Source organism: Pelecanus crispus (assembly GCF_030463565.1).
Source record: "Pelecanus crispus isolate bPelCri1 chromosome 30 unlocalized genomic scaffold, bPelCri1.pri SUPER_30_unloc_5, whole genome shotgun sequence".
In the NCBI taxonomy this organism is placed as follows: Eukaryota; Metazoa; Chordata; class Aves; order Pelecaniformes; family Pelecanidae; genus Pelecanus; species Pelecanus crispus.
The window spans coordinates 1-15143 of NW_027461238.1; the positions used below are offsets into that span (position 1 = coordinate 1).

General features: G+C 70.3%; 1 protein-coding gene across 1 annotated transcript in view; it reads left to right on the forward strand.

The window, feature by feature from the left end:
- Window positions 1-284: 284 nt before the first annotated feature.
- LOC142596815 (ryanodine receptor 1-like) overlaps window positions 285-15143 on the forward strand; it is a gene marked incomplete at both ends in the record, with an annotated part of 44070 nt that continues 29211 nt past the window's right edge. Inside the window, 14 exon segments of the mRNA XM_075727305.1 lie at window positions 285-362; window positions 934-1009; window positions 2846-2969; window positions 3267-3382; window positions 4164-4231; window positions 5154-5275; window positions 5412-5461; window positions 5550-5610; window positions 9473-9711; window positions 10996-11077; window positions 12621-12645; window positions 12647-12752; window positions 14276-14515; window positions 14518-14586. Coding sequence (XP_075583420.1) covers window positions 285-362; window positions 934-1009; window positions 2846-2969; window positions 3267-3382; window positions 4164-4231; window positions 5154-5275; window positions 5412-5461; window positions 5550-5610; window positions 9473-9711; window positions 10996-11077; window positions 12621-12645; window positions 12647-12752; window positions 14276-14515; window positions 14518-14586 — 1456 coding nt within the window.

Consider the following 15143-nt stretch of genomic DNA (forward strand, 5'->3'; position numbering starts at 1 on the left):
CCTGGGGTGGTGAAGGAGCCCCCCAGACCCCTGGGAGTCCCTGGGGTGGTGAAGGAGCCCCCCAATCACCTGGGGGTCCCTGGGGTGGTGAAGGAGCCCCCCAGACCCCTGGGGGTCCCTGGGGTGGTGAAGGAGCCCCCCAATCACCTGGGGGTCCCTGGGGTGGGGAAGGAGCCCCCCAGACCCCCGGGGGTCCCTGGGGTGGGGAAGGAGCCCCCCAGACCCCCGGGGGTCCCTGGGGTTCCCCCTCCCCAGGTCCCCCTTAGCTGCCCCCTCCTCCCCAGGCCACCTACGACCCCAGCCACGGCTACAGCCCCCAGCCCGTGGACCTCTCGGGGGTGACGCTGTCCCGGGAGCTGCAGGTGAGTGTCCCCCCCCGTGTCCCCCTGTACCCCCCCCGTGCCCCCCATGCCCCCCATGCCCCCCCGTGTCCCCCCATGCCCCCCCGTGTCCCCCCATGTCCCCCCCGTATCCCCATGCCCCCCGTGTCCCCTCATGTCCCCCCGTGTGTCCCCCATGTCCCCCCATGTCCCCCCCGTGTCCCCTGATGTCCCCCTGTGTCCCCATGTCCCCATGCCCCCCCCATGTCCCCCCCTGTCCCCCCCTGTCCCCCCATGTCCCCCCCTATCCCCATGCCCCCCGTGTCCCCCCCGTGTCCCCTCATGTCCCCCCGTGTGTCCCCCATGTCCCCCCGTGTCCCCCCATGTCCCCCTGTGTCCCCCCATGTCCCCATGCCCCCCCCATGTCCCCCCGTGTCCCCCCCGCCCCCCAGTCCCCCCCTACCCCCCCATCCCCCCATGTCCCCCCATGCCCCCCATACCCCCCCGTGTCCCCCCGTGCCCCCCATGCCCCCCATGTCCCCCCGTGCCCCCCATACCCCCCCGTGCCCCCCATGCCCCCCATACCCCCCGTGTCCCCCCGTGTCCCCCCCAGGCCATGGCGGAGCAGCTGGCCGAGAACTACCACAACACCTGGGGACGCAAGAAGAAGCAGGAGCTGGAGGCCAAGGGTGAGCACCCTGGTGACCCCCACCCTACGGGCACCCCGGGGACCCCCGCCCCTGCATGCCCCCCTGCACCCACGGTCTGGGCTGCCCCCAAGTGGATGCACGCCCGTGGGTGCTGCCCTCCCAGGGCTTGTCCTCGCCCCTGCATCTCCCGTGGGTGCTCCTCTGCCCTGCATCCCCCATGGGTGCTCCTCTCCTCTGCATCTCCCGTGGGTGCTGCTCTCCCCTGCATCCCCCATGGGTGCTCCTCTGCCCCTGCATCCCCCATGGGTGCTCCTCTGCCCTGCATCTCCCGTGGGTGCTGCTCTGCCCTGCATCTCCCATGGGTGCTGCTCTCCCCTGCATCCCCCATGGGTGCTCCTCTGCCCCTGCATCTCCCGTGGGTGCTGCTCTGCCCTGCATCTCCCGTGGGTGCTCCTGTCCCCCTGCATCTCCCATGGGTGCTCCTCTGCCCTGCATCTCCCGTGGGTGCTCCTCTGCCCTGCATCTCCCATGGGTGCTCCTCTCCTCTGCATCTCCCGTGGGTGCTCCTCTGCCCTGCATCTCCCATGGGTGCTCCTCTCCTCTGCATCCCCCATGGGTGCTCCTCTCCTCTGCATCTCCCGTGGGTGCTGCTCTCCCCTGCATCCCCCATGGGTGCTGCTCTCCCCTGCATCCCCCATGGGTGCTCCTCTCCCCTGCATCTCCCGTGGGTGCTCCTCTGCCCTGCATCTCCCATGGGTGCTCCTCTCCTCTGCATCTCCCGTGGGTGCTGCTCTCCCCTGCATCCCCCATGGGTGCTCCTCTGCCCTGCATCCCCCATGGGTGCTGCTCTCCCCTGCATCCCCCATGGGTGCTCCTCTGCCCTGCATCTCCCGTGGGTGCTCCTCTGCCCTGCATCTCCCATGGGTGCTCCTCTCCTCTGCATCTCCCGTGGGTGCTGCTCTCCCCCTGCATCTCCCATGGGTGCTCCTCTCCCCTGCATCCCCCATGGGTGCTCCTCTGCCCCTGCATCTCCCGTGGGTGCTGCTCTGCCCTGCATCTCCCGTGGGTGCTCCTGTCCCCCTGCATCTCCCATGGGTGCTCCTCTGCCCTGCATCTCCCGTGGGTGCTCCTCTCCCCTGCATCTCCCGTGGGTGCTCCTGTCCCCCTGCATCTCCCATGGGTGCTCCTCTGCCCTGCATCTCCCATGGGTGCTCCTCTCCCCTGCATCTCCCGTGGGTGCTCCTCTCCCCTGCATCTCCCATGGGTGCTCCTCTCCTCTGCATCTCCCGTGGGTGCTGCTCTCCCCTGCATCCCCCATGGGTGCTCCTCTCCTCTGCATCCCCCATGGGTGCTGCTCTCCCCTGCATCCCCCATGGGTGCTGCTCTCCCCTGCATCTCCCATGGGTGCTCCTCTGCCCTGCATCTCCCGTGGGTGCTCCTCTGCCCTGCATCCCCCATGGGTGCTCCTCTGCCCTGCATCCCCCATGGGTGCTCCTCTCCCCTGCATCTCCCATGGGTGCTGCTCTGCCCTGCATCCCCCATGGGTGCTGCTCTCCCCTGCATCCCCCATGGGTGCTCCTCTGCCCTGCATCTCCCATGGGTGCTCCTCTCCTCTGCATCTCCCATGGGTGCTCCTCTCCCCTGCATCTCCCGTGGGTGCTGCTCTGCCGCTGCATCTCCCGTGGGTGCTCCTGTCCCCCTGCATCTCCCATGGGTGCTCCTCTGCCCTGCATCTCCCGTGGGTGCTCCTCTGCCCTGCATCTCCCGTGGGTGCTCCTGTCCCCCTGCATCTCCCGTGGGTGCTCCTCTGCCCTGCATCTCCTGTGGGTGCCCCTGCGCCCCTGCCCCACCCCTGGGTGCTGACGGGGGTGCCAGGGGGGGGCTCGCACCCCCTGCTCGTGCCCTACGACACGCTGACGGCCAAGGAGAAGGCGCGGGACCGCGAGAAGGCGCAGGAGCTCCTCAAGTTCCTGCAGCTCAACGGCTACGCCGTCACCCGGTGGGTGGGGGCCGGGGGGCACAGGGGTCCTGGGTGGCCTTGGTGGGGGTGGGTGCAGGGGAGAGGGGGCTGGGGGGGGGGGCTTTGGGGACATGGCGGGGGGATTTGGGGAGGGCAGCAGGGTCGGGGTCCACAGCCCCGGCTGGAGATGGGGGTCTGGGGGGGCACAGGGAGGGGTGCAGGCGCGTGGATGGGGGTTTGGGGTGCGGGATGGGGGGGTTTGGGGGGGTACTGCTGCCCCCCTCCCAGCTGGGGGGGGCACGGCGGGGTGTGGGCCCCCCCTGACCCCCGCCGCAGGGGGCTGAAGGACATGGAGCTGGACACCTCCTCCATCGAGAAGCGCTTCGCCTACGGCTTCCTGCAGCAGCTGCTCAAGTGGATGGACATCTCCCAGGAGTTCATCGCCCACCTGGGTACAGCCCTGGCACCCCCAAACCCCTTGGGACGTCCCCCGCCTCCTCCTCGGACCTTTCTGGTGCTCCCTAGACCCACCTTGAACCCCCTGAGATCCCCTCTGGACACCTTGAGACCCCCTTGGACCTCGAGACCCCTCTTGACCCCTTGAGACCCCCTTGGACCTCTTGAGACCCCTCTTGAACCCCTTGAACCCCCCTTGGACCTCTTGAGACCCCTCTTGAACCCCTTGAGACCCCTCTTGAACCCCTTGAACCCCCCTTGGACCTCTTGAGACCCCTCTTGAACCCCTTGAGACCCCTTGAGACCCCCTTGGACCTCTTGAAGGACTCCCTTTGGACCCCTTGAGACCCCCTTGGACCCCTTGAGACCCCTTGAGACTCCCTTGGACCTCTTGAAGGACCCCCTTGGACCTCTTGAGACCCCTCTTGAACCCCTTGAGACCCCCTTGGACCTCTTGAAGGACTCCCTTTGGACCCCTTGAGACCCCCTTGGACCCCTTGAACGCCTTGAGACCCCCCTTGGGCCTCTTGAGACCCCCTTGGAACTCTTTAAGGCCCCCTTGAACCCCTTGAGACCCCCCTTGAACCTCTTGAGACCCCCTTGGAACTCTTTAAGGCCCCCCTGAACTCCTCGAGACCCCCCCAGGTGCCCCTGCAATCCCTGCACACCCCCCACCAGTGCTGCCCCAGACCCCTCGGGCTTCCCTGGGACCCCCCAACTGCTTGCCCCCATGTGTGTCCCCCCCGTGTCCCCCCCCTGACTGCCTGCCCCCCCCAGAGGCGGTGGTGAGCAGCGGGCGGGTGGAGAAATCCCCCCACGAGCAGGAGATCAAGTTCTTCGCCAAGGTCAGAGGGACCCTAAAGGGTGGGTGGGAACCCAAAATGGGGGGGGCCCAGGCATGTGGGGGGGGGCAGGGTGGCTTTGGTATGGGCACCCCATCAGTCCCCCAACCCAGGGAGATCGGTAATGGGCTGGTTGGGGTCCCCTGTGGGGTGTTTGGGGTCCCCTATGGGGTGTTTGGGGTCTCCATGGGCTGGTTGGGGTCCCCTGTGGGGTGTTTGGGGTCCCCTATGGGGTGTTTGGGGTCTCTGTGGGGTGTTTGGGGTCCCCAGGGGCTGGTTGGGGTCCCCTGTAAGGTGTCTGGGCACTCTATGGGGTGTTTGGGGTCTCTGTGGGGTGTTTGGGGTCCCCTATGGGGTGTTTGGGGTCCCCTTAAAGTGTCCTTGGCACCCCCGTAGGGTGCTGAGGTGGACCCCATGGGGTGTTGAGGTCCCATGGGGCGCTGAGGTCTTCCTTAGAGGGTCCTTGGGGTCCCTACGGGGTCCTTGGGGTCCCTAGGGGGTGTCTGGGGGTACGCAGGGGTTTGGGGTCCCTATGGGGTCCCTACGGGGTCCTTGGGGTCCCTAGGGGGTGTCTGGGGGTATGCAGGGGTTTGGGGTCCCTATGGGGTCCCTACGGGGTCCTTGGGGTCCCTACGGGGTGTCTCGGGTCCCTAGGGGGTGTCTGGGGACCCTACAGGGTCCTTGGGGTCCCTATGGGGTGTTTGGGGTCCCTACGAGGTGTCTGGGGTCCCTAGGGGGTGTTTGGGGGTACGCAGAGGTTTGGGGTCCCTACGGGGTCCCTGGGGTCCCTACAGGGTCTTTGGGGTCCCTGCGGGGTGTCTGGGGTCCCTCTGGGGTGTCTGGGGTCCCTGCGGGGTGTCTGGGGGTCCGCAGGGGTTTGGGGTCCCTTACGGGGTGTTGGGGACCCCCTCCTTGTGCCCCCCAGATCCTGCTGCCCCTCATCAACCAGTACTTCCACAACCACTGCCTCTACTTCCTCTCCACCCCGGCCAAGGTGCTGGGCAGCGGCGGGCACGCCTCCAACAAGGAGAAGGAGATGATCACCAGGTGGGGGGCACCCTGGGGGGCTCGGGGCGTCCCCCTGCGCCCCAGCCCCCGCCCAAGGGGACTTGGGGTCCGCGCTGTCCCCTGGCTGGGGGTCTCGGCGACCGCCCCCCGCCCTGAGCCCCTGCTCCCCCGTCAGCCTCTTCTGCAAGCTGGCCGCGCTCGTCCGCCACCGCGTCTCGCTCTTCGGTAAGGGGCCGCGGCGGGGGGACCCCCGCGGCGGGGAGCTGGGGTCCGCGCTGGCGCCTGACGTCCCTGTCCCCGTCCCCGTCCCCAGGGACCGACGCGCCGGCCGTGGTCAACTGCCTGCACATCCTGGCCCGCTCCCTGGACGCCAGGTGGGTCGGGCTCCCGGGGCCACCGTGGTGCTGTCCCTGTCCCCACGGTGCCACCACGGTGCCACCATGGTGCTGTCCTTGTCCCCACGGTCCCCATGGTGCCGTCCCTGTCCCCATGGTGCCACCACGGTGCCACCATGGTGCTGTCCTTGTCCCCACGGTCCCCATGGTGCCGTCCCTGTCCCCATGGTGCCACCACGGTGCCACCATGGTGCTGTCCTTGTCCCCACGGTCCCCACGGTGCCACCATGGTGCTGTCCCTGTCCCCACGGTCCCCATGGTGCCACCATGGTGCTGTCCCTGTCCCCACAGTCCCCACGGTGCCACCATGGTGCTGTCCCTGTCCCCACAGTCCCCATGGTGCCACCACGGTGCCACCATGGTGCTGTCCTTGTCCCCACGGTCCCCACGGTGCCACCATGGTGCTGTCCCTGTCCCCACAGTCCCCATGGTGCCACCACGGTGCCACCATGGTGCTGTCCCTGTCCCCACGGTCCCCATGGTGCCACCATGGTGCTGTCCCTGTCCCCACGGTCCCCACGGTGCCACCATGGTGCTGCCCCTGTCCCCACAGTCCCCATGGTGCCACCATGGTGCTGTCCTTGTCCCCACGGTCCCCACGGTGCCACCATGGTGCTGTCCTTGTCCCCATGGTGCCCACAGTGCCACCATGGTGCTGTCCCTGTCCCCACAGTCCCCATGGTGCCACCACGGTGCCACCATGGTGCTGTCCCTGTCCCCACAGTCCCCATGGTGCCACCATGGTGCTGTCCCTGTCCCCACAGTCCCCACGGTGCCACCATGGTGCTGTCCCTGTCCCCATGGTCCCCATGGTCCCCATGGTGCTGTCCTTGTCCCCATGGTCCTCATGGTGCCACCATGGTGCTGTCCTTGTCCCCATGGTGCCACCATGGTGCTGTCCCTGTCCCCACAGTCCCCATGGTGCCACCATGGTGCTGTCCTTGTCCCCACGGTCCCCATGGTGCCGTCCCTGTCCCCATGGTGCCACCACGGTGCCACCATGGTGCTGTCCTTGTCCCCACGGTCCCCATGGTGCCGTCCCTGTCCCCATGGTGCCACCACGGTGCCACCATGGTGCTGTCCCTGTCCCCACGGTCCCCATGGTGCCACCATGGTGCTGTCCTTGTCCCCACGGTCCCCACGGTGCCACCATGGTGCTGTCCCTGTCCCCACGGTCCCCATGGTGCCACCATGGTGCTGTCCTTGTCCCCACGGTGCCCACGGTGCCACCATGGTGCTGTCCCTGTCCCCACGGTCCCCATGGTGCCACCATGGTGCTGTCCTTGTCCCCATGGTGCCCACGGTGCCACCATGGTGCTGTCCCTGTCCCCACGGTCCCCACGGTGCCACCATGGTGCTGTCCTTGTCCCCACGGTCCCCATGGTGCCGTCCCTGTCCCCATGGTGCCACCACGGTGCCACCATGGTGCTGTCCTTGTCCCCACGGTCCCCACGGTGCCACCATGGTGCTGTCCCTGTCCCCACGGTCCCCATGGTGCCACCATGGTGCTGTCCCTGTCCCCACGGTCCCCACGGTGCCACCATGGTGCTGTCCCTGTCCCCACGGTCCCCATGGTCCCCATGGTGCTGTCCTTGTCCCCATGGTCCTCATGGTGCCACCATGGTGCTGTCCTTGTCCCCATGGTGCCACCGTGGTGCTGTCCCTGTCCCCACAGTCCCCATGGTGCCACCATGGTGCTGTCCCTGTCCCCACAGTCCCCACGGTGCTGTCCCTGTCCCCATGGTGCCACCACGGTGCCAACATGGTGCTGTCCTTGTCCCCATGGTGCCACCATGGTGCTGCCCCTGTCCCCACAGTCCCCATGGTGCCACCATGGTGCTGTCCTTGTCCCCATGGTGCCCACAGTGCCACCATGGTGCTGTCCCTGTCCCCACAGTCCCCATGGTGCCACCACGGTGCCACCACGGTGCCACCATGGTGCTGTCCCTGTCCCCACAGTCCCCACGGTGCCACCATGGTGCCGTCCCTGTCCCCACGGTCCCCATGGTCCCCATGGTGCCGTCCCTGTCCCCATGGTCCTCATGGTGCCACCATGGTGCTGTCCTTGTCCCCATGGTGCCACCGTGGTGCTGTCCTTGTCCCCACGGTCCCCATGGTGCCACCATGATGCCATCCCTGTCCCCAAGGTGTCCGATGCCACCCCAGTGCCACCCTCATGCCCATAGTCCCCTGTCCCCAGTACTGCCGGGGCGGTGGCCATGCCCCGTGTCCCCGTACTGCCCACGCGTGTCCCCGGGGCCATGTCCCGTGTCCCCGGGGCGGTGGCCGTGCCCCGTGTCCCCGTACTGCCCACGCGTGTCCCCGGGGCCATGTCCCGTGTCCCCGGGGCGGTGGCCGTGCCCCGTGTCCCCGTACTGCCCACGCGTGTCCCCGGGGCCATGTCCCGTGTCCCCGGGGCGGTGGCCGTGCCCCGTGTCCCCGTACTGCCCACGCGTGTCCCCGGGGCCATGTCCCGTGTCCCCGGGGCGGTGGCCGTGCCCCGTGTCCCCGTACTGCCCACGCGTGTCCCCGGGGCCATGTCCCGTGTCCCGGGGCGGTGGCCGTGCCCCGTGTCCCCGTACTGCCCACGCGTGTCCCCGGGGCCATGTCCCGTGTCCCCGGGGCGGTGGCCGTGCCCCGTGTCCCCGTACTGCCCACGCGTGTCCCCGGGGCCATGTCCCGTGTCCCCGGGGCGGTGGCCGTGCCCCGTGTCCCCGTACTGCCCACGCGTGTCCCCGGGGCCATGTCCCGTGTCCCCGGGGCGGTGGCCGTGCCCCGTGTCCCCGTACTGCCCACGCGTGTCCCCGGGGCCATGTCCCGTGTCCCCGGGGCGGTGGCCGTGCCCCGTGTCCCCGTACTGCCCACGCGTGTCCCCGGGGCCATGTCCCGTGTCCCCGGGGCGGTGGCCGTGCCCCGTGTCCCCGTACTGCCCACGCGTGTCCCCGGGGCCATGTCCCGTGTCCCCGGGGCGGTGGCCGTGCCCCGTGTCCCCGTACTGCCCACGCGTGTCCCCGGGGCCATGTCCCGTGTCCCCGGGGCGGTGGCCGTGCCCCGTGTCCCCGTACTGCCCACGCGTGTCCCCGGGGCCATGTCCCGTGTCCCCGGGGCGGTGGCCGTGCCCCGTGTCCCCGTACTGCCCACGCGTGTCCCCGGGGCCATGTCCCGTGTCCCCGGGGCGGTGGCCGTGCCCCGTGTCCCCGTACTGCCCACGCGTGTCCCCGGGGCCATGTCCCGTGTCCCCGGGGCGGTGGCCGTGCCCCGTGTCCCCGTACTGCCCACGCGTGTCCCCGGGGCCATGTCCCGTGTCCCCGGGGCGGTGGCCGTGCCCCGTGTCCCCGTACTGCCCACGCGTGTCCCCGGGGCCATGTCCCGTGTCCCCGGGGCGGTGGCCGTGCCCCGTGTCCCCGTACTGCCCACGCGTGTCCCCGGGGCCATGTCCCGTGTCCCCGGGGCGGTGGCCGTGCCCCGTGTCCCCGTACTGCCCCACGCGTGTCCCCGGGGCCATGTCCCGTGTCCCCGGGGCGGTGGCCGTGCCCCGTGTCCCCGTACTGCCCACGCGTGTCCCCGGGGCCGTGTCCCCGTACTGCCCACGCGTGTCCCCAGGGCGGTGGCCATGCCCTGTGTCCCCGTACTGCCCACGCGTGTCCCCGGGGCCGTGTCTCCGTGTCCCCGTACTGCCCACGCGTGTCCCTGGGGCCATGTCCCGTGTCCCCGGGGCGGTGGCTGTGCCCTGTGTCCCCGTACTGCCCACGCGTGTCCCCGGGGCCGTGTCCCCGTGTCCCCCGTACTGCCCACGCGTGCTCCCGGGGCTCGGCCGTGCCGGTGCTGAGTGTCCCCGCAGGACGGTGATGAAGTCGGGCCCCGAGATCGTCAAGGCGGGGCTGCGGTCCTTCTTCGAGAGCGCCTCCGAGGACATCGAGAAGATGGTGGAGAACCTCAAGCTGGGCAAGGTGACGCAGAGCCGCACGCAGGTGAAGGGGGTGGCCCAGAACATCAACTACACCACGGTGGCCCTGCTGCCCGTCCTCACCTCCCTCTTCGAGCACGTGGCGCAGCATCAGTTCGGCGACGACGTCATCCGTGAGCCCCTGGGGACACCCTGGGGACAGGGAGCCCCGTCCCCTCGTCAGGGACAGGGACGTGGGGACATGTTGGGGACGGGGCTCAGCAGGGACGTGGGGGCATGTTGGGGACAGGGGGACACGTTAGGGACAGGGGTCTCAGCAGGGACGTGGGGACACGTTGGGGACAGGGGACACGTTGGGGACACGTTAGGGACAGGGGTCTCAGCAGGGATGTGGGGACACAATGGGGACAGGGGGACACGTTGGGGACACGTTAGGGACAGGGGTCTCAGCAGGGATGCGGGGACACGTTGGGGACAGGGGGACACGGGGACATGTTAGGGACAGGGGTCTCAGCAGGGATGCGGGGACACGTTGGGGACAGGGGGACACGTTGGGGATGGGGGCTCGGCAGGGGCGTGGGGACATGGGGACACGTTGGGGACAGGGGGCTCAGCAGGGGTGTGGGGGACACGTTGGGGATGGGGGCTCAGCAGGGGCGTGGGGACACGTTGGGGACATGGGGACACGGGGACACGTTGGGGATGGGGGCTCAGCAGGGGCGTGGGGACATGGGGACACGTTGGGGACAGGGGGCTCAGCAGGGGTGTGGGGACACGTTGGGGATGGGGGCTCAGCAGGGGCGTGGGGACATGGGGAGATGTTGGGGACAGGGGGACATGTTGGGGACAGGGGGCTCAGCAGGGATGTGGGGGCACGTTGGGGACGGGGGCTCAGCAGGGATGTGGGGGCATGTTGGGGACATGGGGACACGGGGACACGTTGGGGATGGGGGCTCAGCAGGGGCGTGGGGACATGGGGACACGTTGGGGATGGGGGCTCAGCAGGGGCGTGGGGACATGGGGACACGTTGGGGACAGGGGGAGATGTTGGGGACACAGGGACATGTTGGGGACAGGGGGCTCAGCAGGGATGTGGGGGCACGTTGGGGACATGGGGACACGTTGGGGATGGGGGCTCGGCAGGGGCGTGGGGACACGTTGGGGACATGGGGACACGGGGACACGTTGGGGATGGGGGCTCAGCAGGGATGTGGGGGCACGTTGGGGATGGGGGCTCGGCAGGGGCGTGGGGGCACGTTGGGGACATGGGGACACGTTGGGGATGGGGGCTCAGCAGGGGCGTGGGGACACGGGGACACGCTGGGGACAGGACAGCCCGCTGACGGGAGGGTGGCAGGGACGGGGCCGCTCTGGGGACACGGGGTGGGCCGGGGCGGTTTGGGGTGCAGCCCCCGCGCTGGGGCCGCCGCAGCCCTGAGCGTCCCCGGTCCCCGCAGTCGATGACGTCCAGGTCTCCTGCTACCGCATCCTGTGCAGCATCTACTCGCTGGGCACCGCCCGGAACCCCTACGTGGAGAGGTGGGGGGCGGCCCCAAACCCTGCACGCCTGGGGGGGCTGGGGGGCGCCCGTGGCCTGGGGCGCCCGTGGCTCTGGGGTGGCCCTGGGGTGCCCATGCCCATGGGGTGCCCCTGGATCTGGGGCGCCCGTGGCCCTGGGGTGCCCGTGGATCTGGGGTGCCCATGGGGTGCCCGTGCCTGTGGGGTGCCCCTGGATCTGGGGTGCCTGTGGCTCTGGGGTGGCCCTGGGGTGCCTGTGGATCTGGGGTGCCCGTGGATCTGGGGTGCCCATGGGGTGCCCATGCCCATGGGGTGCCCGTGGATCTGGGGTGCCTGTGGCTCTGGGGTGGCCCTGGGTGCCCATGCCCATGGGGTGCCCCTGGATCTGGGGTGCCCGTGGCTCTGGGGTGGCCCTCTGGGGTGGCCCTGGGCCGTGCCCTGCCCATGGGGGTGCCCGTGGATCTGGGGTGCCTGTGGCTCTGGGGTGGCCCTGGGGTGCCCATGCCCATGGGGTGCCCATGGATCTGGGGCGCCCGTGGCTCTGGGGTGGCCCTGGGGTGCCCATGCCATGGGGTGCCCCTGGATCTGGGGCGCCCGTGGCTCTGGGGTGGCCCTGGGGTGCCTGTGGATCTGGGGTGCCCGTGGATCTGGGGCGCCCGTGGCTCTGGGGTGGCCCTGGGGTGCCTGTGGATCTGGGGTGCCCCTGGATCTGGGGCGCCCGTGGCTCTGGGGTGGCCCTGGGGTGCCTGTGGATCTGGGGTGCCCGTGGATCTGAGGTGCCCATGCCCATGGGGTGCCCCTGGATCTGGGGTGCCTGTGGCTCTGGGGTGGCCCTGGGGTGCCCATGCCCATGGGGTGCCCCTGGATCTGGGGTGCCTGTGGCTCTGGGGTGGCCCTGGGGTGCCCGTGGATCTGGGGTGCCCGTGGCCCTGGGGTGCCTGTGGCTCTGGGGTGCCCGTGGCTCTGGGGTGGCCCTGGGGTGCCCGTGGATCTGGGGTGCCCGTGGATCTGGGGTGCCCGTGGCTCTGGGGTGGCCCTGGGGTGCCCGTGGATCTGGGGTGCCCGTGGATCCGGGGTGGCCCTGGGGTGCCGTGGATCTGGGGTGCCGTGGCTCTGGGGTGGATCTGGGGTGCCCGTGGATCTGGGGTGCCCGTGGATCTGGGGTGGCCCTGGGGTGCCCGTGGATCTGGGGTGCCGTGGATCTGGGGTGGATCTGGGGTGCCCGTGGATCTGGGGTGCCTGTGGCTCTGGGGTGGCCCTGGGTGCCCGTGCTCTGGGGTGGCCCTGGGGTGCCCGTGGATCTGGGGTGCCCGTGGATCTGGGGTGCCCGTGGCTCTGGGGTGGATCTGGGGTGCCCGTGGATCTGGGGTGCCTGTGGCTCTGGGGTGGCCCTGGGGGTGCCCGTGGATCTGGGGTGCCCGTGGATCTGGGGTGCCCCGTGGCCCTGGGGTGCCCGTGGCCATGGGGTGCCCGTGGGGTGCCCATGCCCGTGGGGTGCCCATGCCCATGGGGTGCCCGTGGGGTGCTGTGGGGCGGGGCTGAGCCCGTGCCCCCTTGCCTGCAGGCAGCGCCCGGCGCTGGGGGAGTGCCATGGCCCGCCTGGCCGCCGCCATGCCCGTGGCCTTCCTGGAGCCGCAGCTCAACGAGTTCAACCCCTGCTCCGTCTACAGCACCAAGTCCCACCGCGAGCGGGCCAGTGAGTGCGGCAGGGCCCCGTGGCCCCCGTGTCCCCCCATGTCCCCCCGTGTGCCCCATGTGCCCCCGTGTCCCCCCATGTCCCCAGGGCTGCCCCATGTCCCCCCCGTGTCCCCCGTGTCCCCAGGGCTGCCCCGTGTGCCCCCGTTTCCCCCCGTGTCCCCTGGGCTGCCCCATGTCCCCCCGTGTGCCCCGTGTGCCCCCCGTGTCCCCAGGGCTGCCCCGTGTCCATCCGTGTCCCCCCGTGTCCCCAGGGCTGCCCCATGTCCCCCCATGTCCCCCCGTGTCCTCCCGTGTCCCCCCCCGTGTCCCCCGTGTCCCCAGGGCTGCCCCGTGTCCCCCTGTGTCCCCCCATGTGCCCCCGTGTCCCTAGGGCTGCCCCATGTCCCCCTGTGTCCCCCCGTTCCCTAGGGCTGCCCCGTGTCCATCCGTGTCCCCCCATGGCCCCAGGGCTGCCCCCTGTCCCCCCCTGTCCCCCCCGTGTCCCCCATGTCCCCCAAAGTCCCCGTGTCCCCCGTGTCCCCAGGGCTGCCCCATGTCCCCCCCATGTCCCCCGTGTCCCCAGGGCTGCCTCGTGTCCCCCAAAGTCCTTGGGGCTGCTCCATGTCCCCAGGGCTGCCCCCTTTCCCCCCTGTCCCCCCCCGTGTCCCCCAAAGTCCCCAGGGCTGCCCCCTTTCCCCCCCGTCCCCCCGTGTCCCCGGGGCTGCCCCATCACCCCCCCCACCCAGGACGAGCCCTGTTTTGCCCCCCACATCAGGGCACCCCCTCCCCAGCCCCGATGCCCCTCTCGTGTCCCCAGCTTTGGGGCACCCCCAGGGGCCCCCACCATTGCTCCAGCTTTGGGGCGCCCCAGGGTCCCTCTGAGCTGCACCTTTGGTGGTACCCTGATGCCCCCCAAGGGCCCCACTTCGGGGTCCCCCCACGTCTCCGATGTCCCTCTCACCTGTCCACACTTCGGGGTCCCCCCACCTCTCCGATGTCCCTCTCACCTGTCCCCACTTCGGGGTCCCCCCACGTCTCCGATGTCCCTCTCACCTGTCCCCACTTCGGGGTCCCCCCACGTCTCCGATGTCCCTCTCACCTGTCCCCACTTCGGGGTCCCCCCACGTCTCCGATGTCCCTCTCACCTGTCCCCACTTCGGGGTCCCCCCACCTCTCCGATGTCCCTCTCACCTGTCCCCCACTTCGGGGTCCCCCCACGTCTCCGATGTCCTCTCACCTGTCCCCACTTCGGGGTCCCCCCACCTCTCCGATGTCCCTCTCACCTGTCCCCCCCCAGCTCTGGGGCACGCCAACACCCCCAAACCTCCCCGGCTTCGGGGTACCCTGATGCACCCCAGCACGGGGACACCCCCTTGTCCCCAAGACCCCTCACCTGCCCCCACCTTTGGGGCACCACCACGTCTCCATTTCCCACCCCCCCCAGTTCTCCCCGCTTCGGGGTCCCCCCCTCCCCTCGCCGTGGCGTGCCCCCCGCGCCGTGGGGTGCCCCCCAACCCGCTGCCGTCCCCGGTGTCCCCGCAGTCCTGGGGCTCCCCAGCCGGGTGGAGGAGATGTGCCCCGACATCCCCGACCTGGAGCGGCTGATGCGGGACATCGGGGGGCTGGCGGAGTCGGGGGCCCGCTACACCGAGATGCCCCACGTCATCGAGGTGACCCTCCCCATGCTCTGCAACTACCTGCCCCGCTGGTGGGAGCGCGGCCCCGACACCCAGCCCCAGGGACCCTGGGCCACCGCCGTCACCGGCCAGCACCTCAACGCCCTCCTGGGCAACATCCTGCGCATCGTGGTCAACAACCTGGGCATCGACGAGGCCTCCTGGATGAAGCGCCTGGCAGGTGGGCGAGGGGGCGTGGATGGGGCTGGGGGCCCTGGGGGGGGGCTTGGGATGAGGCTGGTGGCCCTGGGAGGTCCCAAGGATGGTACTGGTGGCCAAGGGCTGGTACTAGGATGGTGCTGGTGGCCCTGGGAGGTCCCAAGGACGGTGCTGGTGGCCCTGGATGGTCCCAGGTTGGTGCTGGTGGCCCTAGGTGGTCCCAGGGAGGTGCTGGTGGCCAAAGGCTGGTCCTAAGGATGGTGCTGGTGGCCCTGGATGGTCCCAGGGAGGTGCTGGTGGCCCTAGGTGGTCCCAGGGAGGTGCTGGTGGCTCTGGGCAGGTCCCAGGGAGCTGCTGGTGGCCCTGGGCAGGTCCCAAGGATGGTGCTGGTGGCCATGGGCTGGTCCTAAGGATGGTGCCCTAGGTAGTCCCAGGGAGGTGCTGGTGGCCAAGGGCTGGTCCTAAGGATGGTGCTGGTGGCCCTAGGTGGTCCAGGGAGGTGCTGGTGGCCCTGGGCAGGTCCCAGGGAGGTGCTGGTGGCCCTGGGCAGGTCCCAAGGATGGTGCTGGTGGCCA